Here is a 26,377-nt window from a genome sequence, read left to right on the forward strand (position 1 = left end):
AAATGATATTGGTTTCTCATTTACAGAAGTGATGAGGTTTACTTTTTTAAATAAATCTATTTGAGTAAAGAAAATTTTTTAAAAATTTTAAATGTATTTAATAAAGAATAGTACAAGATATAGCAAAAACTCACAAAGATGGTATATAATTAAAAGTTGGGAAACATCAGACTAACCCATTGAGGAAAAATAATCATATAACATCATTCCTACTTACTGAATTTTTTTCTTTATGTCCCAAGTCCCATTCCCCTTTAGTGTCTGAAGGCCATTATTCTGGTTCCCCAGGACAATCTGGTTAGGACATTTCTAATTCAGCCCTACCTAGCATCCCTCAGACCTTTAACAGGGAAGCAGAGGATATGGTCTTATCTTAAGTTTACAGTACACAGAGACTGGAACACAACAGGGTCAAAACATCATTAAAATGCCTGTCTAACCCCCCACCCCCACCCCCAGCAGCGAGGCAGGGCCATTCTAGAGTGTAAACAAAGATCTGCCAGGAGAGCTGAAGTCCCCACTTCTAAGAGGTACTTCTTCTTTTTGGGTAGAAGTCCGTGGTCTGCTGACCCATATGGTCCACTACCTATTGTAAAAGACAGTTTAAATTAACATTGACACATATAGTCTGACAACTGACATAGCTCATCAAAATGCCCCCATTAGAATACCAAAAAAGAGGACAAGATATCACAAGACATTACTTTCAAACACTAGCCCAGGCGGAATAAAGGAAAATACATCGTAATAATACAGAACAACACAAGATTCCAAGGACATATTTGATATTGTAAATGAAAACAAGATGCAACTCTTTACCCATTAAACAAGAAAAGTCTTAATAACATATTGTTTTTAGTGGAAAGCAGGATACAGGGAATCTAGACCTCTAGTACTACAATGAGTGTGTATCATACAATCCTCTGGAGAATGATCTGGTAACATACACCACGAGTCTTGGTGTAGTTCATTATCTCTAAAAAGATAATCATAGGCATAGACAAAGATGATCTAAAACAGTTTATACTAGTATTACTTCTTTTTTTAATATTTTTTAGTCATAGATGAATGCAATATCTTTATTTTGTTTGTTTATTTTTATGTGGTGCTGAGGATCAAACCCAGTGCCTCACATGTGCGAGGCAGGTGCTCTGCCACTGAGCCCCAGCCCTAGCCCACTACTTCTTTTGGTTAAAACCTATAAACCAAAAAAAAAAAAAAAAAAAAAAACCATCTAGCCAGGCTCCGTGGCACATGCCCAAAATCCTAGAGAGTGGGATGCTGAGGCAGGAGAGTTGAAAGTTCCAGGCCAGCCTTGGCAACTGTGATTTAATGACAATCTGTCTTACAAAAAAAAAAAAGGCTGGGGCTGCAGTGGAGGTGCTTATCTGTAATCCCAATGCCTTGGGAGGCTGAGGCAGGAGGATCAAAAGTTCAAAGCCAACCTCAGCAATTCAGAGAAGCCCTAAGCAACTTAGCAAGACCCTGTCTCAAAACAAAAACTAAAAAGGATCTGGGAATGTGGCTTAGTGGTTAAGTGCCTCTAGGTTCAATCGCTAGTACTGTTAAAAAAAAAAAAATAGAAGTGATTAACTAAATTATAGCCACCAAAAGTAAAAAACAATCTCCACAAAATAGATAAAAATAGGATCCTCCCAAATCTCCACCATGTTGGCTTAGGAACTGACTTCCTTAACAAGAGTCTTAAAGCACAGGAAGTAAAATCAAGAATCAATAAATGGGATGGAATCAAACTAAAAAGCGTCTTCACAGCAAAGGAAACAATACCATGAAGAGAGAGCCTACAGAATGGAAGAAAATCTTTACCACATGCACCTCAGATAGAGCACTAAACTCCAGGATATATAAAGAACTCAAAATACTTAACACCAAAAAAACAAATAACCCAATCAGTAAATGGGCTAAGGAACTGAACAGACGCTTCACAGAAGAAGAAATACAATCAATCAACAAATATATGAAAAAATATTCAACATTTCTAGCAATTAGAGAAATGCAAATCAAAACTACTGAGTGGGCTGTGGCTCAATGGTAGAGCGCTTGTCTTGCATGGGTGAGGCACTGGGTTTGATCCTCAGCACCACATAAAAATAAATAAATAAAATGAAGGTATTGTGTCACCTACAACTTTAAAAAAAAAACTACCTTAAGATTTCATTTTACTCTAGTCAGAATGGCAATTATCAAGAATATCAAGGAACAATACATGATGGTGAAGATGTGAGGAAAAAGGTACACTCATACACTGCTGGTGGGACTGCCAATTGATGCAACTACTATGGAAAGCAGTATGGAGATTCCTCAGAAAACCTGGAATGGAACTACCATTTAACTCAGTTATCCCTCTCCTTGGTTTATACTCAAAGGACTTAAAATCAGCATACTACAGTGATGCAGCCACATCAATGTTTATAGCAGCTCAATTCACAACAGCTAAACTATGGAACCAACCTAGGTGATCTTCAACAGATAAATGGATAAAGAAATTGTGGTATATATACACAATGGCTTATTGCTCAGCCTTAAAGGAATGAAATTATGGCATTTGCAGGTAAATGGATAGAACTGGAAAATATCATGGGAGGTGAGATAAGCCAATCCCAAAGAACCAAAAGCTGAATGTTTTCTCTGCTATGCAGATGCTAATTCACAATAAGGGGATTGGGGGTGGTGGATAGGGAAGAACAGAGGTACACTGGATTAGACAGAGTGGAGTGAAGGGAGGGGAGGGGGTTTGGGGAAGGAAGGCTAATAGAATGAATCAGACATTATTACACCATATGCATATATGATTACAGAACTGGTGTAACTCTACATCATGTACGATTAGAAGAATGAGAAGTTATACTCTATCTATGTATGATACGTCAAAATGCACTCTACCTCATACATAACTAATTAGAACAAATTTTAAAAAATAGTCATATATGGGAAGGGTATTAAAATAAATAAATAAAAGCAAAAAAAAAAAAAGACCCAACTATATATTTCTTTTTTCTTTCTTGTTTTGTTTTTCGCAGGATGGATGTCACACATCCCTGGCAAGTGTACTACCCCTGAGCTACATTCTCAGCACTCTTTAGTTTTTAGTTTGAGACAGTTTCTCTAAGTTACTGAGACTGGCCTCTAACTTGGAATCCTCATGCCTTGTCTCCTGAATAGCTGGGATTACAGGCATGTGCCACCATGCCTGGTCCCAAGTTATATATTTCTTATGATCTCTGTATTTTTTTTTAAAAGGTATTCATTAAAAAGAACAGGAAAAAATACCTCAATGTTAACAGTGCTTATCTTTGAGCTGTGGAATTATAAGGATATTTAATTTCACCTTTATGCTTCTCTGAATTAATCATGCGTTCTACAATGCGCATACTGCTTTTATTAATCAGTGGAATAGGTTGTTTTGTTGGCCTTCATCAATCCCTAAAGGACGAGCACTCATAAACCTATTGAAAGAACAATGAGAAACAAACAAAAGATCAAATAAAAAAATAATAAAACTAAGCAATGCAGTACAAGAGTCTGCAGATACAAAAATCCAACTATAGGCAAAAAGGCAAAGTACTCCTGTGCGGCAGCATGACTGCTATGACTACTTTTCCTCTCTAGGAGAGGCCCAAGGCCCACCCCTTATAGTACCACCTCAGGGGGTTCACTTCTAGAAGAAATCTACATAGGAGAAAGAAAGATCTGTCATCCACAAATCACTGCACAGGCACGTGTCCTTATTGTTGTTTCCCTGCTTAGAGGCCACATGTAAATCCAGACTGCATAAATACTGCAAGCTTTGAAGACTTCAAATAAACCAAATCAAGAAGGTGAATTTTGCCGGGCATGGTGGCGCATGGTGGCACATGCCCGGAATCCCACCATCATACCTATCCTTTAATCCCAGTGGCTCAGGAGGCTGAGGCAAAAGGATTGCAAGTTCAAAGCTAGCCTCAGCAACTTAGCAAAGCCCTAAGCAAATTAGTGAGACCCTGTCTCAAAAATGAAAAAATAAAACGGGCTCGGGATGTGACTCAGTGGTTAAATGCCCTGGGTTCAATCCCCAATACAAAAAAAAAAAAAAAAAGTGAATTTTAGAGCTGGAGGTGTGCTCAGTGGCAGAGACTTGCCTAGCATACATGAGATGCAGGATTCAATCCCTAACACCACTGAGAGCAAAGTAAAAACCAGGAGTCAATCAGCTGAATTGTGGATATCAGGATATTTGCTGTATTTTTATTCATACCTTTTTATGCATTTGAATATTTCATTATATTTTTGAAACAGATAACTATTCAATATAAAGTAGAGTAAGAATTGGAGGCTAAGGGCTGGGATTGTGGCTCAGCGGTAGAGCGCTCGCCTAGCACGGGCGGGGCCCGGGTTCGATCCTCAGCACCACATAAAAATAAAGGCATTGTGTTGTGTCCATCTACACCTAAAAAATAAATACTAAAAAAAAAAAAAGAAGAAGAAGAATTGGAGGCTAGGTATGGTGGCACACTCCTGTAATCTCAGTGACTAGGAAGGCTGAGGCAGGAAGATTGACAAGTTCAAGGCCAGACTCAATAACTTAGCCAGGGCCTAAGCAACTCAGTGAGACCTTGTCTCAAAATAAAAAATAAAAAGGGCTGGGGATGTGGGCTCAGTGGTTAAGCACCCCTGGGTTCAATCCCAGGTAACAAACAAAGAAAAATTGGAATTTACTCAAATGAAGATTTAAAGATAAAAAGCTAAGGATGCCTATCTAGCCTGTGCCTGGCCCTGAGTTCAATCCTCAGAGAGGTGGGGCAGGGAGAGGGAGAGAAATAGAGAACGAAATGGAGGGAGGGACGAAGGAAGAGAGAGAGAGAGAGACAATGAAGAGGAAAGTAGGGAGGAAAGGGTTGTCATCTACAAGACAGAAAGGTATAAGATTCAAGGCAGACCATTTTTTTTATTTTTATTTTTCAAAGATGGAGAGAGGAGAGAGGAGAGAGAGAGAGAATTTTAATATTTATTTTTTAGTTCTTGGCGGACACAACATCTTTGTTTGTATGTGGTGCTGAGGCTCGAACCCGGGCCGCACGCATGCCAGGCGAGCACGCTACCGCTTGAGCCACATCCCCAGCCTAAGGCAGACCATTTTGAGGCTGCCAGAAATCATCTTAGAGACACCTACCTAGCCTACAAAACCCAAGAATCAACCCAGGAATTACAAAATCACCTTTGTCCTAAGGAAAAAGGAAGGGGTTGGTATCACCAGAAGAGGATGGGACTCTAAGGACAGAACAAAGTCAGTGAGAACCACCCACAAGGATAGAAGGGAACAGCAAGGAAGGCAAAGGCACTGTGGGTCACCCCTGGATGAAGGCGGACACGGCTACAGACCAAGGACAATGTGGGGAAGGCCTAAGGCTTTGAAGCTTTGTCACGTTTACTAATGTCATCTCTCCAAGAGAGACACGTAAATCCATAGACACATACATAAATACATTAACAGTTAGGGGCTACTCCCTAGGAGGCCCCGCGCTCGCCTTTACATATACTGTTTTCTCATGTAACGCTTGTTAACGAGCCCATGAGGCCATCCTTCCACTCCCCTCTGACTGATGGGGGAACTGGCACTTGCTGAGGTCTCCAGCAGGCAGTGGAGTCTAGGCTCAAACCGGGTCTGCGTGATCCCAGAGCAGCAGGAGCTCTCGAGCTACTCCACCAAGAAAAACTAGTTAAAAAGAAAAGGGTAAAGTGTGGAAGGCAACGCAGCCAGGGAAGAGGAGTGGCGGAGTACACGGAGCCACACACCAGTTACAATGTCCCAGAATGCACACAGCTGACAGCCCACTCGCTCACCTTGTAGGGAAACTTCCTGCTATTCAGAATGGGCTGTCAGATTTAGGAAGCCTGAAAGAGAAGAAGCCACATCTAGGGATGTGATCCTTGGAAGTGAAATGTCTCCCCTTACTGTTGACACCAGTGGTAGTGGCAAAAAGTTAATCCAGGTAATTCTAGCTGGAGGTGCCTTCCATTTATAGGCTATCTCATTTTAACACAGTCCCTGACCCAACATACAAAAATGCCACAGTGTGGCCTGAAATTTAACCAACATTATTTAACACAACTATATCAAAGTTTAGTCACACTGGCCTTGGGTGGGCCCTTTCACCACACCACCTCACTCTTGGACGTCATAGTATAGTTCAGAAAGCCAGCTCCTTCCCTCACCTCATGAGAGCCTCACAACAAACCTATGAGGTGAGGCTTATTATTTTTATTTTACAGATGAGGAAACCAGGGCTTAGAGAGGCTAAGTAATTTGCCCGAGATCATGGAGCTAGCAAGTGGCAAAGAAAAAGACACTCGAGAAATCCAGGTAACACTAAAAACTCAAACAGAATAAATGGTACATTCGAGTAACAGTTGGTGAAGAAGATTTTGAAAATGAATGGCCACAGGTTAGACACTATTAGGCCAATATGGTTATTCCCCTTAATAGAATTTTTTGGTTGACACATAATATTTGTACATATTTATAGGGACACAATAAGATTTTTAGAAAAGGTGATGTGAAGCAAGTGGGGAAATTGATAACTTTCAAATAAATCCAAGTCATCTTAGTAACAGTGTAGCTTCTTCATATGAACCAGTCTTATAACTTAGAAGACCTCTCAAACTTTAGAATCAATTTAGAAAATAATATATTAAGAAGCTTGTCATGCCATCAAGTGGCCAATGGGGCTGTGTAGCAATAAGACTAGTTTTATTTGAGCTATAAAAATTACTGCAGACAATATTATCACTACCAGTAATAATTTAGCAAATTGAAGTCAATACACATGGACAGGGAATGGCTTACTGTGCTCGTGTAGTTCAGATAATTGAAGACCCAATATAATGGCTTCTGCCATGATGGGGATTAACCACACAGTAATTAATGACAGTTTGAAATGGAAGGACAATCATGTAGCGGAGAAAACAATAAAAATGTCCCAACAAAGGTATTAAAACAATGGTGATAAATGTTTTATTAGCAACAATCTGGAACTGTAAAACGGTCTGGTGCATACCTAGGTGTTGTCCCATGTTGTAGGGGATTAACCACCACCACATACATGAAAAAGGAAGCAATTAATTCAGTGACAATTAATTCCTCCCTATTTTCAAATCTAAGTGATTACATCCAATGAAAGTAGGACTACAACTCTGCTGAGTGATCAGGGGACATATCCATGGTTTTATATCATTAATAGCTAAGAGAACAAGAGTATAAAAAGTTTGGGACTGAAGTTGTAGCTCAGGGGTGAAGCACTTGCCTAGCATATGTGGGACAATAGATTTGATCCTCAGCACCACATAAAAAAATAAACAAAATAAAGTTAAAAAAAAAAGTTTGTCTTGACAATTTGAGATATGGTGGTATTACTGTCCTAGATATAGAAAGCTCAGTTGATGACAGGTGCTGACAAGATATGGTGATCCTGATCCAAACATAAAATGGGACAGTATACCTCAGTGCCTGATGAATGGGTAGACAGATGGGTTTATATGTTAGCCACATGTTTATCAAAGGCAATTATAAACTATGCTGAAATGGATGTATTACCAATTAACAACCCCTGCCTATGATCAGAATGCTGTTAGTTACAAGTTACAGAATACTCAACTATAATGTTTAGATAGTAAACCACAATATTAGGCTGCTGGGTTAGTGTCTCCACAATCTCTGGCCTTTTCTTCAGGTTACAAATTAGCTGCTACAACTTATGGCATCTTCCTTTCACACTACCACATTTAGAAACAGGTGGCAAAAACAGGCTTCCTTCTCAGAATGATTACTCTCTGGTCCAAAAAGAAAACCCTTCTCCAAGCCCTCTCTCAGGAGATGCTCAATGAGATGAGACCATCCCTAAGCCAGTCACTGGGATGACCAAAGGATTATCATAAAAGGGTTACACCAACCCTAATACTGCCTAAGAGCATCATCATTTACGGAACATCTGAATAAAATCATGGTTTTTGCGAAAGGAAAAAGTGGGGTCACCTGGAAAGACTACCAAGGAGCTAATCAAGAGGGCCTGCCACACTGGTCAACAGACTAGACAGCTCACCCCCATTACTAACACCCCCACTGCCACCACAGAGGCACATTCATTATAATTGATGAGCCTCCACTGGCACATCATCATCTCCCAAATCCATGGTTTATTTTTCTTAGTTTTCGCTCTTGATGTCAAACATTCATGGATTTAAACAAATGTATAATGATGTCGATCTACCATTATAGTATCTACTCTAAAAATTATCTGTGCTGTGCCCATTCATCCCTCTTTCCACCTCAACCCCACCAACCAGTGATCTTTTTACTGTCTCCAGAGATTTGCCTTTTCCAGAAAGTCATATAATTGGAATTACAGTTTGCACATTATCTTTACTTCCCCACTGATTTTGTAAAGGAAGGAAGGGTGGATATTATGACACAGGAGCCAAGAGGGTGACAACTTAGGTCTTTACTTCCCAAATCATTAGCTTTCCTCACACACTACAGCTCTTCTAGAAAACAAGTTCAAAAATTAAGCATACCCAAAGACAAAGGCCAAAGTTCCAAGCTGAGAAGGTGACCTACCAGCTCATTTAAATTCACTGTAATGAGTGATACCCATGAAAGAAAGGGGTAATAAAGTGAAAATTGGGGGTATGGATACATACTCACAAAACTTGGATTAAACCACAGTCTCTGTTGTACTTAAAAAGAATATATTAAGAGTTTTACTAGAGTCATAGTCTCCAGTGGGGTTCTAACTCTACTGTACGTATGCCTGGGATTCCTTGAATTTGTCAAATTCAAGACCTAAAGAACACCAGCCCACAGTTACATGCTATTTGCCCTGGTTCTCGCAGTGTGAGGGAGGCGGGTCAGGCCTACTTATATTCAGAAGCAGAGAGCCCCAGAAACCAGATCTCCTGCTGGAAGATGGGGAGAGTGGTCACCGATCCATAGGTTTCAGGGATAATATTCACAAAACCTCCGAAGTGAGATAATTTCCCATTTAGTAACGGACCATTTAGAGATAAGAAAAATGCTCATCTCCTGGTTCAAAATAGGGCAGAGAAAGAGCTACAAAAGGACAAAATGGAAATGGTCACTTCAACAAAATAGGAGAGGGTGATGCAAGAAGTAGAAGCATAAAAGGAAAAATGTCTTGACTTACTTTTTGGTGAGTCGGGGGTCCAAAGGAGGGTGTTGTGCTCCATACACCGGCTGGATACTAAAAAAAGAAACAGGAAGAAGCAGGTGGTCAAGAAGCCACACATGTGGGCTGAGTACCATCTGTCACCAAATTGGATGGGACCTTTGAGAAATAGGTTACCTCCTAGAACAACTCAACCAGGAGACACTAATCTACTGGGGGGAAAAATGGCAGGGGTGGGGAGCTGAGGTTTTAGCTCAGTGGTAGAGTACCTTTCTAGCATGCATAAGGCTGAGCTCAATGCCTAGCACTCCCCATACACACACGCTGTAGTCTTGGGGGCTGCAGTACATGCAGCTCAGTGGCAATACAAGTGCTTAACATGCACAAGGCCTTAGGTTCACTCCCCAGCACAAAATGAAATAAATTTTTTTAAAAAATTTAATGTTTTAAAAAGTCTTTTGATAGGCATGGTGCACACCTATAATCCTGTTTGGGAGGCTGAAGCAGGAAGATCACAAGTTCAAAGCCAGCCTCAGCAACGACAAGGCACTAAGCAACTCAGCAAGACCTTATCTCTAAATAAAATACAAAATAGGGAGCTAGTGATATAGCTCAGTTGGTAGAGTGCCTGTCTTGCATGCACAGGCCCTGGGTTCAATCCCCAACACCACACACACACACACACACACACACACACACAAATAAAATACAAAATAGGCCTTGGAATGTGGCCAGTGGCTGAGTGCCCCTCAGTTCAATCCCCAGCAAAAAAATATATACATACATAAATAAAATTAAAAATGGTATGGGGATGTGGCTCAGTGGTTAAATGCCTCTAGTGTCAATCCTTGGTACAAAAAAAAAAAAAAAAAAAAAAAAAAAAACAACAATCTCCTGCCTGAAGAAACCAGGAAAGGACAAATTTCAACTGAAATAAGTGGAAAAACTATAGCAAAAGGACCAGTACAGGACTAAGTCTCAAATTTGAGACTTTATGGTTGTAGAAGAGAGTGTGAAGGTAATATAACAGACAAATGTTAAAATAGAAAAGAGGAAAATGAGTACAAATAAGTACCTTAACTTTCTCATCTTTGAGAGCTCACAAAATATTTAAGCTGATAGCTCAAACAACAGAAGCATTAAGTATATTTTAAGATAGAAACAAGACCATAGTAATAGCACATTCCTGGAATCCCAGTGATTCAGGAGACTAAGGCAGAAGGATTGCAAGTTCAAGGACAGCCTGGGCAACTCAGGGAAGCCCTGTCTCAAAATTTAAAAAAGAAAAAAAAAAAAAAAAGGGGGGGCCAGGAGCATGGCTCCATGGAAGAGTGTCCCTCCCCTGGGTTCAACCCTCAGTACTACAAAAAACTAAAGACAAATAATTGTATGTTTATGTTTGATTTGTTTTGTGATGCTGAGAATCAAACCCAAGGCCTTCTGCATGCTAGGCAACTGCTCTTCTGTTGAGCTACACCCTTGCCTTTAAGCAAATAAATTTATAAAATAAATAATATAAGGAAATGAAAGTAGGTGGGGAGAGAAGAAGCAAGAAACATAACTATGGATTTAATCATTGTTCATTGTGGGAATCAACAGATAATGTCTGAAGAAATATGATATAAAGTTTTAAGTACAGCCAGGCCTGGTGACACTGAGCTGTAATCCTAGCAACTCGGAAGGCTGAGGCAGGAGGACAGAAAGACCCTATATCAAAATTAAAAAGTATATGGGGGCTGGAGATAGCACCGTTGGTAGAGTGCTTGCCTTCATGCATAAGGCCCTGGGTTCAATCCCCAGCACCAACAAAAAAGAAAAAAAATATATATAAAAAGGACTGGGGGTATACCTCAGTGGTAGGACACCCCTTGGTTCAATTCCCAGTACCATTAGAAAAATACACACACACACACACAAAGTCATTAAAATTTTTAAAAAATTTTTCCAAATTATCAGAATAGATATATACAGGCCCCCACAAAAACAGGCACAGTCTGTGTAGTGAAAGATTTTTTTAGTAAAAGATTTTTTTTAAAGAAAATATTGAAAATAGAACTAAGACTAATATGTTAGCTATTCCAATAAATATAAATGGGCTTAAGTTACCTATTAAAAGAAAAGGATTATTATGAACTGGTTAAATAAATTACAGTACACTAGGCTAGGGATGAAGTTCAGTGGAGAGCACTTACCAAGCACACATGAGGCCCGGTGTTCAATTCCCAGCATCACAAAATAAATCAAATTACAGCACACCCTTTTTTATTTTGTTTTGTAATGGAGCTTGGACCCAGAAGTGCTGAACCACTGAGCTACACCGGCCCAACCTTTTTTTTTCTCTCACTGTGCCCGACACAGTCCATCTTTTAAAAGGAATGAGGCAGTTCTAAATCCACTGACATGAAACAAACTCAGACATTAATTGAAAACAGATGCATACTATAGGTATGATACCATTTTTGTAAAAATCTTTTAAATGTCCACACATAATTATGTATGATTAAGTTGGGTATATTTTTAGAGTATCTCAGAACATACAAGACACCAGTAGCAGCGGTTAAGAAAAGGAGTCTAATGACTGAAGGACAGGACAGGCTCCAAGGAGACTAGGTTTGTGTTACAAACCCTTTTGTGCCTTTCCTGCTCAGTATCATCTACAAGTATCACCTCTGCAAGAAATAAATCAAGCAACCTTAAGAAGGTTGGAAGGTTTAAATGGGATGATGTGTCAAAAGCCCTTTAGCACAATTCCTGGTGGGTGGTAATATTCACTTAATGGTAAGCAGGTAGTGCGATAGCTTTGCAAACTTAGAACACTACTCAGCACACACGCAGTGCCAAAAAATGTTGGCTTTCTCCCTCCTTTCATTTTTATAATTTAATCCACACCCAATATTTAGAAAACAGAACAAGTTCACCAAGTACAGAGGTGATCCTAAAAATGCTTTTAAATAAAAATGTACGCAATCCAATCATTTTCACACTGATTTCTATTAAGAGTTCAGGGGAACCGTAGTGTACACCTGTAATCCCAGCTACCTGGGGAGGCTGAGGCAGGAGGATGACTAGTTCTAGGCTAGTCCGGGAAAACCAGCAAGACCCTATCTCAAAATAAAAAATAAAAAGGACCAAGGATATAGCTCAGTGGTACAGCACCCCAGGTTCAATTCCCAGCACTGAAATAAATAAAATGAAGTTCAGAGGGGATTTTTTTCACCTATTACCTTTAGTTTTGGATACTGCCCCTTCCTTTTTAGCTATAAGAATCTCTACTCCTTAAATTTCTCTGGAAGTAAGTAATCTATAGTACTATGGACAGAAACACAAACTCTGATAAGCAAACAATACCACTCTAATGGATTTTGAAGAGTTTCCTAGGCTGGGGGAAAGGACAAAAAATAAGAGCCAAGTATGGTGGCATGCATCTGTAATCCCAGCAGCTCAGGAGGCTGAGGCAAGAGGATCATAAATTCGAAGCCAGTCTCAGCAACTCATCAAGGCTCTAAGTAACTTAGTGAGACCCTGTCTCAAAATAAAAAATAATAAGGGCGGGGTATGTGGCTCAGTGATTAAGTGGCCCTTGGGTTCAATTCCTGGTACAAATAAATAAATAAATAAATAACAACAAATACTAAAAATAAATAAATAAATAACAAGAAATCAAAGAGTAAAGATGAGCTCTGTGGCGCATGCCTATAATCCCAGCAGCTTGAGGGAGGCTGAGGCAGGAGGATCTTGAGTTCAAAGCCAGCCTTAGCAACAGTGACACACTAAGCAACTCAGCGAGACCCTGCCTCTAAATAAAATAAAAATAGGGCTGGGATGTGGCTCAGAGGTTGAGTGCCCCTGAGTTCAATACCCAGTATCAAAAAAAAAAAAAGAGTAAAGGAGTGAAAATTTGGCTTAGAGAGAGAGAGAGGACTTAGGTTAAAAAAAAAAAAATTAAAACACAATGCAAAAAACCTAAAAGGTCCTTGATTTGTATTGCAGCATTTGCAGATATTCTCTGAGTACACTTGAACTCTCCAGGTCCACAAGTCCTCTTCTTAGTCAAACATAAAATCAGGGGATAAACTCTGCAAGAAGATCTCAATGGCTCAGTTAGATAGAAAAATAAGAGAGGATCCTTAACTGCTCTCTGTAAAAAGAGTCTTACCACCTGCCAGTAACACATGCAGAGAAAAAGCAGACCTAACCGAGCAGGCTAAAGGGCCAGAGGACATCAATTACCTAGGAAAGGAATCTTAAAATCATACTCGACTACTTTTTAAAGATGTCAGCGATGTGCTGGCACAGGCAGAAAGTCTAAGATAAATGATGGCCTTTATCAGCAAAGGTATCAGAGCCCAAATTGAATTTGTTAACACATTGCTGAACTAAACCATGATGAATCTGAACCTGGAACACTTTGTATAATAAATCAATTTAGTGCACCTCAAAAAGGCCAGGCAAGAAGTTAGGAAAGGAAACCAAAATGATCACAGAGGCTAAATGAAGATAAACTAAAAGAGCCTGACAATTAAGATGCTCAATTTCCTGATTTTATAATTCACTTATCAGCCTGTTCCATCTCCACACCTCCCCAGCCCAAACTCAACTCTAGGAAAGACTGGTCTCCACTCCACCTTCCAAACATAATCTAATTATCAAATCAGGTTCTTTCCCCTATTCCAAATACTTTTCTATTTTCTTTGGTTCCAGGGATTGAACCCAGGGGCCCTTAACCACTAAGCCACATCCCCAGTCCTTTTTATTATTGAGACAGGGTCTCATTAAGCTGCTTAGGGCCTCACTAAGTTGTTGAGGCTGGTCTTGAACTTCCAATCTGTCTGCCTCAGCCTTCCAAGCTGTTGGGATTACAGGGGTGCACCAACATGCCTGGATGCTTTTCTATTTTCCACATCCCTGTTCAAAACTGCATCCATCTTGCAGCATTCCCTTCAAATTCTATAACCTCACTGAGACTCTCCCTATCCCAACCACATAGCACCCACTAACCCAAGCACTCTCTGATTCCTTAACATACATAAATCAGGGCTTATCTATATACATTTTTTAAAATAAACTAGATTTAAATCCTAATGTAAGGCCCATTCATGTAGGTGATCAATACCCAGTTTCACAAATAAGAAACTATGGAGTTCAGACCCCTAGCACACACCTCTCCATTCCCCCTAGGGAGCCACTTACAGAGTCTGACATACTTCACACTCATTTTTTATTTTCTATGTGTGTATCCCAAAACAATACAAAAGGTGGCTTTGCATATTTTTAAAGTTTATATTAATGCCACCCCACTGTAAATATGACTTACTTTGACTCCGACTCACAATGCTATTTTAAATTTTATATAATTTCATGGGTGGCTGGCTGATATCTAACAAAGGTTTTAAGAAAAAAATTTCTTAAAACAGTATAAAAGCATTTAATTGACATTTTTTGAATACTCAAAAAAAGTACAAAGAATAATACAAAAAATATCCATGAGCTCATCACCGATTTCACAAATGTTAACATTTGTCACATTTAGTTTAAGAATATAAAGCACTAGCCGGGTGCATACCTTTAATCCCAGTTACTCGGGAGGCTGAGGCAGGAGGATCACAGGTTCAAAGCCAACCTCAGCAACTTAGCAAGGCCCTAAGCAACTTAGTGAGACCCTGTCTCTAAATAGAATATAAAAAAGGGCTAGGGATGTGGACCAATGGTTAAGTATCCCAGTTTCAATCTCTGGCACCAAATAAATAAATTAACTGATTAATTAAAAAATAAATTTAAAACAGAATATAAAGCACGAGAGAGACCACTGATGTCCAATTCCCATTCACTCCCTTCCCAAGAACCACTCTTCTGAAGTTGAAGGGTATCCAGTATCCCTTCCATCTTTTGTTACAATTTTTAAAAAATTCTTATTTTTGATTGACACATGGTAATTAAACATATTTGGTGGCATACAGTGTGACATTCTGATACATATTTACAATGTGTGATTTTTTTTCCAATGCTGGAGATTAAACCTCTGCCACTGTGCTACACTCCTGCCCTATATGCATATTGTACATCTTGATTTTTTTTCACTCAACAATGTGTTTTCACCCAGCTTCACTTTTAAGTTTTTCTGATTACAAAAGTAACATATGCTTAGTGGAAAAACCGGAAAGTCAATTATACACAGCGTCTTCACCAGGGGAAGCCACGGTGCCAAGCACATTTTCGGCTTCTAGAAAGCCATGGTCTTTTTCTGAAGTGTTCTCACCACCTGGCAGAGCACAACACACACCAGCAGGCATTTCACAATAGTCAGTGAGTAAAAATTGGAATTCTACAAAACCCAGACTCTGCTCAAGCTGACTCTTCTCCAGCTACAGCTGAAAATTAGAGGCGAGTCCGCTGCAGCTCAGAGAAACCGCGCTTCATCCGCAGAGAAAAGCCCTGGGTGAGCCGCCTGGGCGACAGAGGGAGTAAAAGTCAGGCTTAACCTCTGTCATTCTCTTTAATGAAACCAACACCACGCCATGGATTTGCATAGCTGTTTTACCAGTTGCAACAGTACAAAAACCTTGGTAGGGAAAAAATCAACAGGTATTTGTTTGGCACCGACAAAGGAGCTAAAGCAAATATGGGAAGAGAGTTATCCAATTTCAATGCCAAACATGTTGGCAACTGAGTCAGGTTCACACTTGCGCTCCATGGACGTCTTCCAAAACTGGGGCTGTATGCTGTCTCAGTGGTAATTTAGTATCTTCTAGTCACTTACTTTATCAGAAAAAAACACTTCCAGGCCAAGAAGATGTTGTAATGGACCTGCCCATACAAGCCGGGACCATTGCACTAAGTCTATTATCAGATTCATTAATGTTATGAAAAATGACCAAGCAACACAGAAGGTTTTTGATAAAAATACATGGTGCCTCAGTAATTCAAGTAACATTAGCCACTTTCTTAACACCTGCCCAGCCCATCCTGCTGGGTGGGAACAGAACCCAGGGCCTTGCCCACACCAGGCAAACTGAATTACACCCCCAGCCCTCAATTCTTTTTCACGCTAATACAACTTTCTTGACTTTAGGAATTACATTTTGCTTGAAAAGAGGGAGAAGCCCTTCCCAGTAGGATTAGAAATTAGAATGTGGGGAATGAGCCAGGCTCTCATTTATATCTCCCATTCCAAGTGTTTTCCCCCATCTTTTTGCTGGAAATGTCCACACCCTAGACTGGAAGAGCTGCTGCCACAGAGGGAGTGTGAACCTTAGCAGAGACAGGAGGAGGGAGAAGCAGAGTCAGAGAGCACTGCAGCAGGGGTCAAGAAATCCGCACTGTGGTGTGGGGCAAGTCACTTTCCCTCTCTGGCCTGTTCCTTCATCTGTAGCGGCTTTATCAGTCCTGAGTTCTAACATTCTACAGTTTCATGGCTCTCGGATGTTCATCCAGGTCATCTAATTTGCTACTTTCAAAAGCACAAAATAGAAAAGCCCACCTTCAGCCCCACCCACTCAACTCTCCGCCTATCCATCCATAGGAGCATCTAGCATGACAGAGCAAGAGAGAAATATCCATTCACGTAGGTCGGAGCTGGTAGAATTTGAATTTAACCCTCAACTTCAGGACTGGTAGGGGTCTCAGAGCTCAATCCAAACCTTTCAGAGGTAAGGAAATCCAGCGGGGAGTTGTTTTTTTCTCTGGAGTTTTGACACCACAGTCTGACCACCTAACTCAGAAACCTTCTTGGCACCTCCTTCTCCCCTGCGACCTACTGAGCCACTCTCCATTTCCACTATCACTGCCCTGGTCTAAGCCAGCATCACCTTTCCCACTACTGGATGCCAGCCGCCTGTAATGAGCCTCCCACACGCACACTGATCTCCCCGGGGCTGGAGGGTGGAGCTGGAGTGTGGGACTGTGCAATGTGTGTGGGAAGAGTGTTGGTCCCAATAACTGGGGGACTTCCTGGAATTTAGTGAGCAGGGGCCAGGGATGTTAAATGTTTTATAGTCACTGGGGCTGGGAATATGGCTTATTGGCGAAATGCTTGCCTAGCATGGGTGAGGTCCCTGTTTTTTTCCCCAGCACAGGGGAAAAAAAAAAAAAAAAGGAGTCCTGCGGCCACTGAAAAACACTGGTCCAAACCATTCTCCACAGACAGCCAGAATGGTTTTGGTTTTGTGGTGCTGGACATACTGGGCTCTAGTTGCACTAACCATTGCACTAATCGCCAGCAGGATATTTTTATAAATGCAAATCTCCCCCCACCATGTTAACTCCCCACACCATGGTCTCCTACTACTCTTGGGATTAAAATCAGAGTCCTTGGCTCCAAGCCCTGTTCTGACCAAATCTCATTATGAGTATTTGGGGGTAGGTGGGTAAGCAGGGGGAGTGGGAGGGAGTGGAACCAGCTTTTTCTCTATTTTGTATTGTTTGTTTTTTTCAATATATAACCAGTCAGTATCTTGTCAATACAGTCAGCCAATTGATCAACCTCAAAATAAATAAATAAAAGATCAGAGTCCTTAACTTGGGTTGCTTTTTTGTTTCTGGTACCAGGGATGTAACCCAGAGGTGCTTTACCACTGACCACATTTCCCAGCCTTTTTTATCTTTTATTTTTGAGACAGGGACTCACTAAATTGCTTAGGGTCCCCCAGGGCTGGCCTCAAATTTCAGAGGTAAGGAAATCCAGCAGGCAATACTTCAGTACTTTATCCTACAACTTAGCCTTTTCTCTGGAGCTTTGACACCATAGTCTGACCACCTACATCAGAAACCTCCTTGGCACTTGTGATCCTCCTGCCTCAGCGTCCCAAGTCACTGGGATTACAGGCATGTGCCCCCACGCTCTGCCTAACTTGTAGGTTAAGAGAGCCCAAATAATGACGCAAGTCATTCTGAAATTGGTATTTAGTATATTTATCTGTACTCTACATAAATACACCATTGAACTGAAGGACCTGAAGACAGAGAATCTGAATTTTATTCTCACAAATGGGAGGTCTGTAGAGGGGCAAGAAGGGAAGCAGGAAGACCAACCAGGAGGCTACAGCAGTTGTCAGGCAGGAGAAGACTCAGTGTGACCCAGGTACCAGGGGTAGGAGTGGTAAGAACAACTCGGATCTGGGATATATGTTGATGTGCCAACAGGACTTGTTGACTGGATGTGGAAAGAAGGGAAACAGTCACAGACCTTAGGATGTGGGGCCTGAGAAACTTGGTGAGTGGTGGGACCACTGAGATGGGAAAAGCAGCTTTGTAGTTGCGGGGAGGGAGGATGTGAAATCCAGAGTTCTGGCTGGATGTGTGACGTATGAGGGGCCTATTAGACCACCATGTGCAGATGCATTAGTTGTTCAAGATTCATGACAAAAGCACCAGGACTCAGATTTCGCTCAATCAAATTCAAGACTCTTCTCTCAGTGGTTCTCAAAGTGCTGCCCCTACACCACCAAGCAGCTGTTGTACATGGGGTATTATGAGAAACTCAACTGTTCACATTCCCCCGCCCCAGACCTACTGAATCAGGTAGGTCTGAAGTTTGAGAATCCTTGCTGAAAATCATATTCCTCATCACTAATGAAACCTAATAGCCACAGCTGCCCTACCTTAGGCTTGTATCTCCATAAACTTTCTACCTAATTAACAGTGGATGGTGGTTTTGTTCTCCTCTCTGCAGTGAGCTCACTGAGGGTTCCAGCAACACAACTGATAAGTTTTTCAATTCCAGTTGCCCTATTCATAGTTTCCCTAAGTGGAAAAAACCCAAATGTCCATCAACTGATGAATGGATCAACAAAATGTGGTATCTCTGTACAGTGAAATATTATTCAGTCATAAAAAAGGATACAGTACTAATGCATGCTACGATACAAAAATGTGCTGAAATTGGTAATGGTTAGACAAAACCATCTATACTCTAAATAAATATACTAAATACCATTGAATTGTACACTTTAAAAAGGTGAGTTTTGGGGTATGTGCATTTTCAATGACATTGTTATTTTTAAAAGAATGTTTCATTCATTCTGAATTAGGCTATTTTGTTTAATAAAATTCCTATTTGTTGTCACTTAAGTCATTAAAGTCATGATCAAAGAAAGTGAAAGTAACCCGCTACTGCTTTGACTTTTTTTTGGGGGGGGAGGGGGTATAAGGGATTAAAACTAGAGGCACTTAACCACTGAGCCACACCCCAATCCCTTTTTAATTTTGAGATAGGCTCTTGCTAAGTTGCTGAGGCTGGCTTTGAACTTGCAATCCTCCTGCCTCAGCCTCTTGAACCTCTGAGATTACTGGTGAACATCACTGCACTCAAATGATTTTTTACCTTTCAATTTGCAAAGAAGAGCAAATCAGTTTCATTTCTAGGTTGCCGTGAACCTAGCACATGGTCATTTGTGTCACTGCCCTAGGAGAAAGTTTTTTTTTTCAAGACTGAAAGAGTCCAGATGTAAGAGTTTTATCTTTTAGAAAATGTCTTAAACCAAAAGCACTTTTCCATCTAAAAGACCGTTAGTTTTTTTCCATTAACTAGGAGCTCCCAGGGTTTCCCTGCTAAAAATACACAGCTGAATGATATTTCTTTTCAATAAACAAAGAGACCAACAATTACTATGAACTATGGCAACATTTTAATGCCTTAGAATAAACAAGACAAATAATTGTACTGGTATAAGAATCTGAGAAACATTCTTTTAAACGTATATTGCTCTAATAGTAACAGTAATGTTAAAAATTACTATTTATTGTGAATAATGTGCTAAAATACTATCCTAGGTTTTTTAAAAAATAGGATATTTCTTTTAGTCCTCACAGTAACCCCAAGGAATGTATTTTTTCCCTAATTTCATAGATACGGAAACTGAGGTCTGGAGAGATTATCAATTATCTGTCCTTTGTCACACATGTTAAGAGAGCCCAAATAATAATCCAAGTTGTTCTGACCTCAAAAATTCTCTTCTCTAGCCCTGTATATTCTTCAGAATGAAAAAGGAAACCAAAAAAATTGAAGAAACTGAAAAATCTTCTTCCTATCTCACAAAAGTAGTATTTTTAAAAAGATGACTATGCTGGGCACAGTGGTACATGCCCGTAGTCTCAGCTACTCAAGAGGCTGAGTGAGAGGCCAGTCTTGGCAATTTAGTAAAAAACCCTATCTCAAAATTTTAAAAAAAGGACTGGGGATAATAGCTCAGTTGGTGGAGTACTTGCCTCCTGTGCACAAAGCCCTGAGTTCAATCTCCAGCACCAAAAAAAAAAAAAAAAAAAAAAAAAAGACTATTCCTAAAATCCAGTAGAAGAAATATAGACTAAAAAAAGATAGTTAATAACAAGCTGGGTGTGGTGGCCCATGCCTGTAATCCCAGCAGCTCAGGAGGCTGAGGCAGGAGGATTTAGAGTTCAAAACCAGCCTCAGCAACTTAATGCTCTCAGCAATTTAGCAAGGTCCTAAGCAACTCAGAAAGACCCTGTCTCTAAATAAAAAACATAAAAGGACTGGGGATTTGGCTCAGTGGTAAAGCACCCCTGGGTTCAATCCTTGATCAGAAAAAAAAAAAAAAAAAAGATAGTTAATAACAAGCAGCAGTCAGAGGCACAGAAGACCAGGCCACGAACCATATCTCCTATTGCTGCTTCCTGATTTAACAGTTTTCCCACTGATTCTGATTATAATCTTAGATTGTTGAAATTTAATGATTTCTCTATGGAAAACCCCAGAGAACAACAGTTAGCACAACTGGAGAGCTCACAAGACCAGGAAGGAAAAGGATTCAGAGGGCAGGAAGTGGTGCTTATCTAAAAACACAGAACATCTTTAGCACTGATATTAACACTGTTATTCCACAGCACTTTAATCTGAAGCTATCTTTGTCTTTCTTTGTATTATTTTAATATAATACTAAAAGCTGACTCCCACCCTATTCAACATATATCTAATAGAATCTTAAATGTAATAAGACAGTTACATAGCCAGATCTCTTTGCTTAAAGAAAGAAGGAAAAATCACAAGGTCAAAGGATTATCCCAGAAGGAAAAGACCTTAATCTATTAGGAAAGGTGGCATGTGGGGCAAACCAAACATGAATTTTATCACTAAGTAATCTGTGGCTGGCAGAAATCTTAAATTCACAACTGAAACACACACTGCTCCTTTGACTTTTCAGGATTCTGCCCAAAACAAATTCAAACTGTAAACGAACAGTAGATTGATGAATGGACAATAGATAGGAGTGTCAACACACATGGAGAAGTGGGGAAAACAGCTTAGAAGGTCTGCTCCCCAACTCTACAATTTAAGAATGAAAATTTTGGGTGCATTCGCACAAAAGAGCATAACTACGTAGGGGAGGGAGAGATTACTTTGGATTGGGAAAATCCTTAGAAAAAGGAATAACCCCGATTCTGTGGTCACCCTGTAATAATTCTCAATGGAAAAAGGCCAACTCAAGATAAAGTAAGATCAAGCTTAGGAATTGCTCACTTTTCCTGCTCCCAATTCCTCAGGCAGCCCACCAGAGCCCTTTGAGAATGCGGGGAAAAGATTCGTAGGTGCTGGACTGGGGGACCAAGGCAAGTGGCCATCCTCATGCAAGCAACCACCTGTGCTTGGTGGAGACCCCAGAGAAGGAGTCCTGTCTAGAGTGGGAAGCAGCTCTGGGTATGGCCCTCCGAGCCCAGGACCCATGGGCTACTCACCCAACTCCACTGCCCCTTAAACCAGGTCTCTGGCCACCTGCCAGTTGAAGTCACCCTCCTGAGACCTCCGCCCCTAGACCCCCGTGTACATCCCGCTTCCAGCGGTTCCCACAGTTCGCCCGCTCCTTAACGTGACAGCTGCCCTGCCACCGCCAGGCAGCCCCAGCTTTCCCAGCCTAGGTCCCTCAAAACCGGGCTTCCGGCCTCGGTGGCACCCCGGGCCCGCGGGATTGAGGGATTAGGATCTGGAAGGGTTTGGTCCAATCCCCTCTCCCTCTCAGCGTCCTGGGCTCACCTCCCCGGCAGCTTGGCGCTCCTCTTCCAAAACTGCTTGCTGTTCTCGGCGGCCATTGCTCTGGCCCGGGGGAAGCCTGGCAGGCGGGCCAGGGGGGTGGCCGGCGAGATGCCCCCAGGACCCCGCGATCTGAGGGCCAACCCAGGCCGCTTCCCCGCCGCCGGTCACCCGCTCCCAGCTCCTGGGGGCGCCATCTTGGATGTGGGCACCCCCCAACCCTGCGCCGCTGTCATTGGTGGGCTGCGCAGGCCCAGACGGCGCGGACCAATCGGAAGCCGGAATCCTGCAGGCCGCTGAAGCCCAACGGTAACGTCAGGGGCTGGGCACACAGGTGGACCAAGAAGGCGGAGCTTGGTGAGCAGGGAGGCGGGGCTGAAAGTTCCTACCACAGGAGGAGGAAACAGGTAAAGAGAGGGACCCGGGGGAAGGAAAGGCGCCCCTGAGGGGAAGGAGGTTCCTGAATCTATTATTATTTTGTTTTGGAAGGAGAGAGCATTAATATATATATTTCTATAAATATAAATCTTTGGCCTATTTATAAAATCTCCCAATTCAGGGACACTCTGGTTATTTCTCTACCCTTTCTCATCCTGTTAAAATCCCAATATTTTTTTTTTCATGTGAAGAACGATTTTTACGGCTCCCCAGTCCAGGGTTGGTGACTGTTCAACATCTAACAGTTGGTTCATCAGAATCTCCCTCTCCTCTGTATTATTCAAATGAACTAATCCCTGTTTCAGTTCAGACTCTCACTTTCTCACTATGAGAACCCAGATGCTGACAAACAAGAGTTTAAGAAATGTTCTTATTTTTTCCATCCAATTCATATTACCAAGCACCCTTTCTTTTGAGGACGTAGAATATCTCCATGGCATCAATCACACAAGTCAAGGATGTACCCCTCCCCAAAATCCTTAATTCCCCTAATTGATACATTTTAAATCTTTCACCGCTGGAATTTATTTTCAATCTAATTTTGACTCATAATGAGATCTAATATTAGGATTTTTGAATCCTATAAATATCTTGTCAGTGATTCTTGCTCTTTTTAAGTTTCTGTGGTTGTAGTCCCTTATGATTTGAGGGGAGACTCACCAGTCTAGAGTAGTTTTGTTCCAACAAAGGACTGTGAATTTGGGTTGATTGCCCTCCACTTCATCCCACTTACTACTAGCCCAAGGCCTTCCATACATTGGAGAATATTTAAGGAACACTCTCCCACATCCAAAGAAGGTCCTTCTTTTACGTGGTGTCCAATGGTATCTTTCTACATAGACATTACCCCCATTTTCAAGTTTCTTTTGTCCCTAATTTCAGAATTATAGGATGGTATAAAAAGGGTCATTGTTATTCTCTCTGAATCTTTAATGTGTCTATAGACTTTGTTCTTGTCTTCTTTTGACACATTTAACCCATCAAACAACCCTCACCCCCAGTTTACCTGCCTTTCTCTCTCCCACCCCTTAGGATGCAGTGATTAGCACTGCGTACTGAGCTCTAAGATGGGTGTCCTGAGTTTTTGTTGGAGCTGATGTTTCTATAATTATTCTGGGGTCAGAACTTTTACTGGTCTTTTGGACCTTAGAAGAACTGAGGTCTTGAAGAAAAGATTTCTTTCACCTTCTAGATCCCTTTCCTTGGTGGCAATTGGCAGTTCAGAGTTCATTCTCTTAAAGCCTGAATTGTCTTTTCTGATGTGAGCTGCCTTACACTTGGCCATGTGGCAAAACACTTGCCACCACACAGCCGACTCACATAGCTTTAGAAATGTTCCAGAAGATGCTCCCTATTGACTTGACATTTCATTCTCTGGAAAGGAAAGTATAATTTGTGTACCTATAGATGTCTCAAAGTATCTCTTTTTAAAAATCATTTATGAAATGTTAAATAACACTGATTCCCAGGGGATGTGTTTATCATTGCTTGATCCAGAGAAACTCTATTATTCTTCTTTGTTTTCTACATTTAAACCAGTTTTCCAGCCAAGTTAAGAAAACAAACACTTCAAGCACCCAGTGATAACTTTTAAAGTATTGGTTGTAGGGCTGGTGATGTAGCTCAGAGGTAGACCGCTTCCCTAACATACACAAGGCCCTGGGTTCAATCCCCAATATCAGGAAAAGATGAAAATAAATAAATATTTGATAGGGAAGCCAGGATTATAGGACTCTTTCTCACCACTCCCATGTCTACCCTAATAAACTAAACCAATCACACTCTTATAGCAGATTTTCTTTTTCTTTTTTATATTTTGGTACTGGGGATTGAACCCAGGGGCACTTAACCACTGAGCCACATTCTCATCCCTTTTTATTTTGTGATATATTTTTTATTTAGAGACAGGATCTCTCTAAGTTGCTGAAGATCTTGCTAAGTTGCTGAGGCTGGCTTTGAACTTGTGATCCTCCTACCTCAGCCTCCCAGGTAGCTGGAGTTACAAGTGTGCGCCACCACACCTGGCCTTATAGCAAATTGTATTAGGCCTCCCTGTTTCTACTCTTTCTCCCTTAGATTCTATTCCAAAAAACAATAACCAAGGGAAGCCTTTTAAAGTGTAGGTCACATCATGTCACTCTTGGGCTCAAAACCTTGTAATGGCTCCCCTCACACTTTGTATAAAACCCAAGCTTCTTAAAGACCCTGCATGTTTTGGGCTAGGTGCAATAGCACATGCCTGTAATCCCAGAGACTGGAGAGGCTGAGGCAGGAGAATCTCAGTCCAAGGCTAGCCTGGGCAACTTAGACTCTGTCTCAAAGTAAATTTAAAAGGGCTGGGGATGTGGCTTAGTGAAAGAGGACCTCTGGATTCAATTGCCAGTACTGGGGGGCAGCAAAGAGATCCTGCATCCTTCTACTCACAGCTCCAACTTCATCTCATTCGCTTTCCTAATCCTCTCCAACCACACTCCTAAGTCTCTTTTGCTATTCCTCGAACATTCTAAGCATGTTCCTACTTCCGGGTCTTTAAATTATCCATTTACTCTGCTTGGAATTCTCTCCCTCCAAATGATCTAGGTGGTTTCCTCCCTCATTTCATTCAGATATTCTCAAATGTCTTCTCCTTGGAGAGACCTGCCCTAACTGCCATTTTATTATTTTTTTTAAATATTTTGTTGTATGTGTACGTTTATTTTATTTACTTATTTATAAGCGGTGCTGAGGATCGAACACAGTGCCTCACCCTTGCTAGGCAAGGGCTCTACCACTGAGCTACAGCCCCAGCCCCCCAACTGCCATTTTAATAGCAGGCTTCACCACTCTTTTTCCTTTTATTTCTTTATTCTTTATTTTATTTTATTTTTTTCTTTTTTACTGGGGGTTGAACGTGAGGGCACTTTACTATGGAATGACATCACCAGTCCTTTTTATATTTTAATTTGATAAAGGGTTTTGCCAGTTGCTGAGGGTCTCCCTAAGTTACTGAAGCTGGCCTCCAACTTGCAATCCTCCTGCCTCCATTTCCCGAGTTGCTGGAATTAAAAGCATGCACTGCCATGCCTGGCCACTCTATATCTCTTCAATGCATTATTGAATTATATTGCCGTATTATGTTTTCCTTTGCTGTCTATCTCCATCCCTGAGAATGTAAATTCTACTAAGGCAAGGACTTTGTTTTGTTCCCTGCTGTGACTCCACCACCTACAAGAGAGCTAGGCACGTAGTAGGTACTTAATAAATACCTATAATGAGTAAGCGAATGAAGAATATAAACAGTTCTTGTCTTTTGGTTCTATGTTGTTTATACACATTTTTTGTTAAGAAGGATTATGTTTTCTTACCCATTGTGAGATGGGTTTACTTTACCAAAGATTCTATAAGCTTTTCTACACTCTTGGTTGAAGAAGTCTTTGCCTCTTGAAAAAGAGTGTCTTCTTCAAACCCTGTTACAGCTTCAACACAATGTACCTGTACCTAGAATAATGACAGAGGGAGGCCATACTCCTAGCTAGGACATCCTTTAAATCAACCCTGTTCATTAAAGGGATGATAGCTATGGCAGCCAGATCACCCTCACATCAAACTTTGACCAACTAGAGGTGAAAGTCATTGGTTTGATGTTCCAGGGGTTATTGGACCTCCCCCTTTTTTTCAATACTAGAAATTAAACCCAGGGATGCTCTAACACCTAGCTACATTCCCAGCCCTTTTATCTATTTTTTTTATTCTGAGACAGGATCTTGCTAAGTTGATGAGGCTGCCCTTGAACTTGCAATCC

At 41.0% G+C, this 26,377-nt stretch overlaps 1 protein-coding gene across 2 annotated transcripts in view; it reads right to left on the reverse strand.

Annotated features, from left to right (window-relative positions):
• Tbc1d22b (TBC1 domain family member 22B) overlaps nucleotides 1-22,364 on the reverse strand; it is a 71,636-nt gene extending 49,272 nt beyond the window's left edge. Inside the window, exons 1-2 of one of the 2 annotated variants that reach the window (XM_027943676.2) lie at nucleotides 22,162-22,364; nucleotides 9,198-9,254 (exon numbers count right to left, since the gene is read on the reverse strand). In XM_027943676.2, coding sequence (XP_027799477.1) covers nucleotides 9,198-9,254; nucleotides 22,162-22,217 — 113 coding nt within the window. In that variant the 5' untranslated portion in view covers nucleotides 22,218-22,364. The remainder of the gene's footprint in view (nucleotides 1-9,197; nucleotides 9,255-22,161) is intronic. The other variant, XM_027943677.2, reaches the window with a different exon arrangement.
• Nucleotides 22,365-26,377: the final 4,013 nt, after the last annotated feature.

The sequence above is a fragment of the Marmota flaviventris genome, chromosome 6, assembly GCF_047511675.1.
Source record: "Marmota flaviventris isolate mMarFla1 chromosome 6, mMarFla1.hap1, whole genome shotgun sequence".
Taxonomy (NCBI): domain Eukaryota; kingdom Metazoa; phylum Chordata; class Mammalia; order Rodentia; family Sciuridae; genus Marmota; species Marmota flaviventris.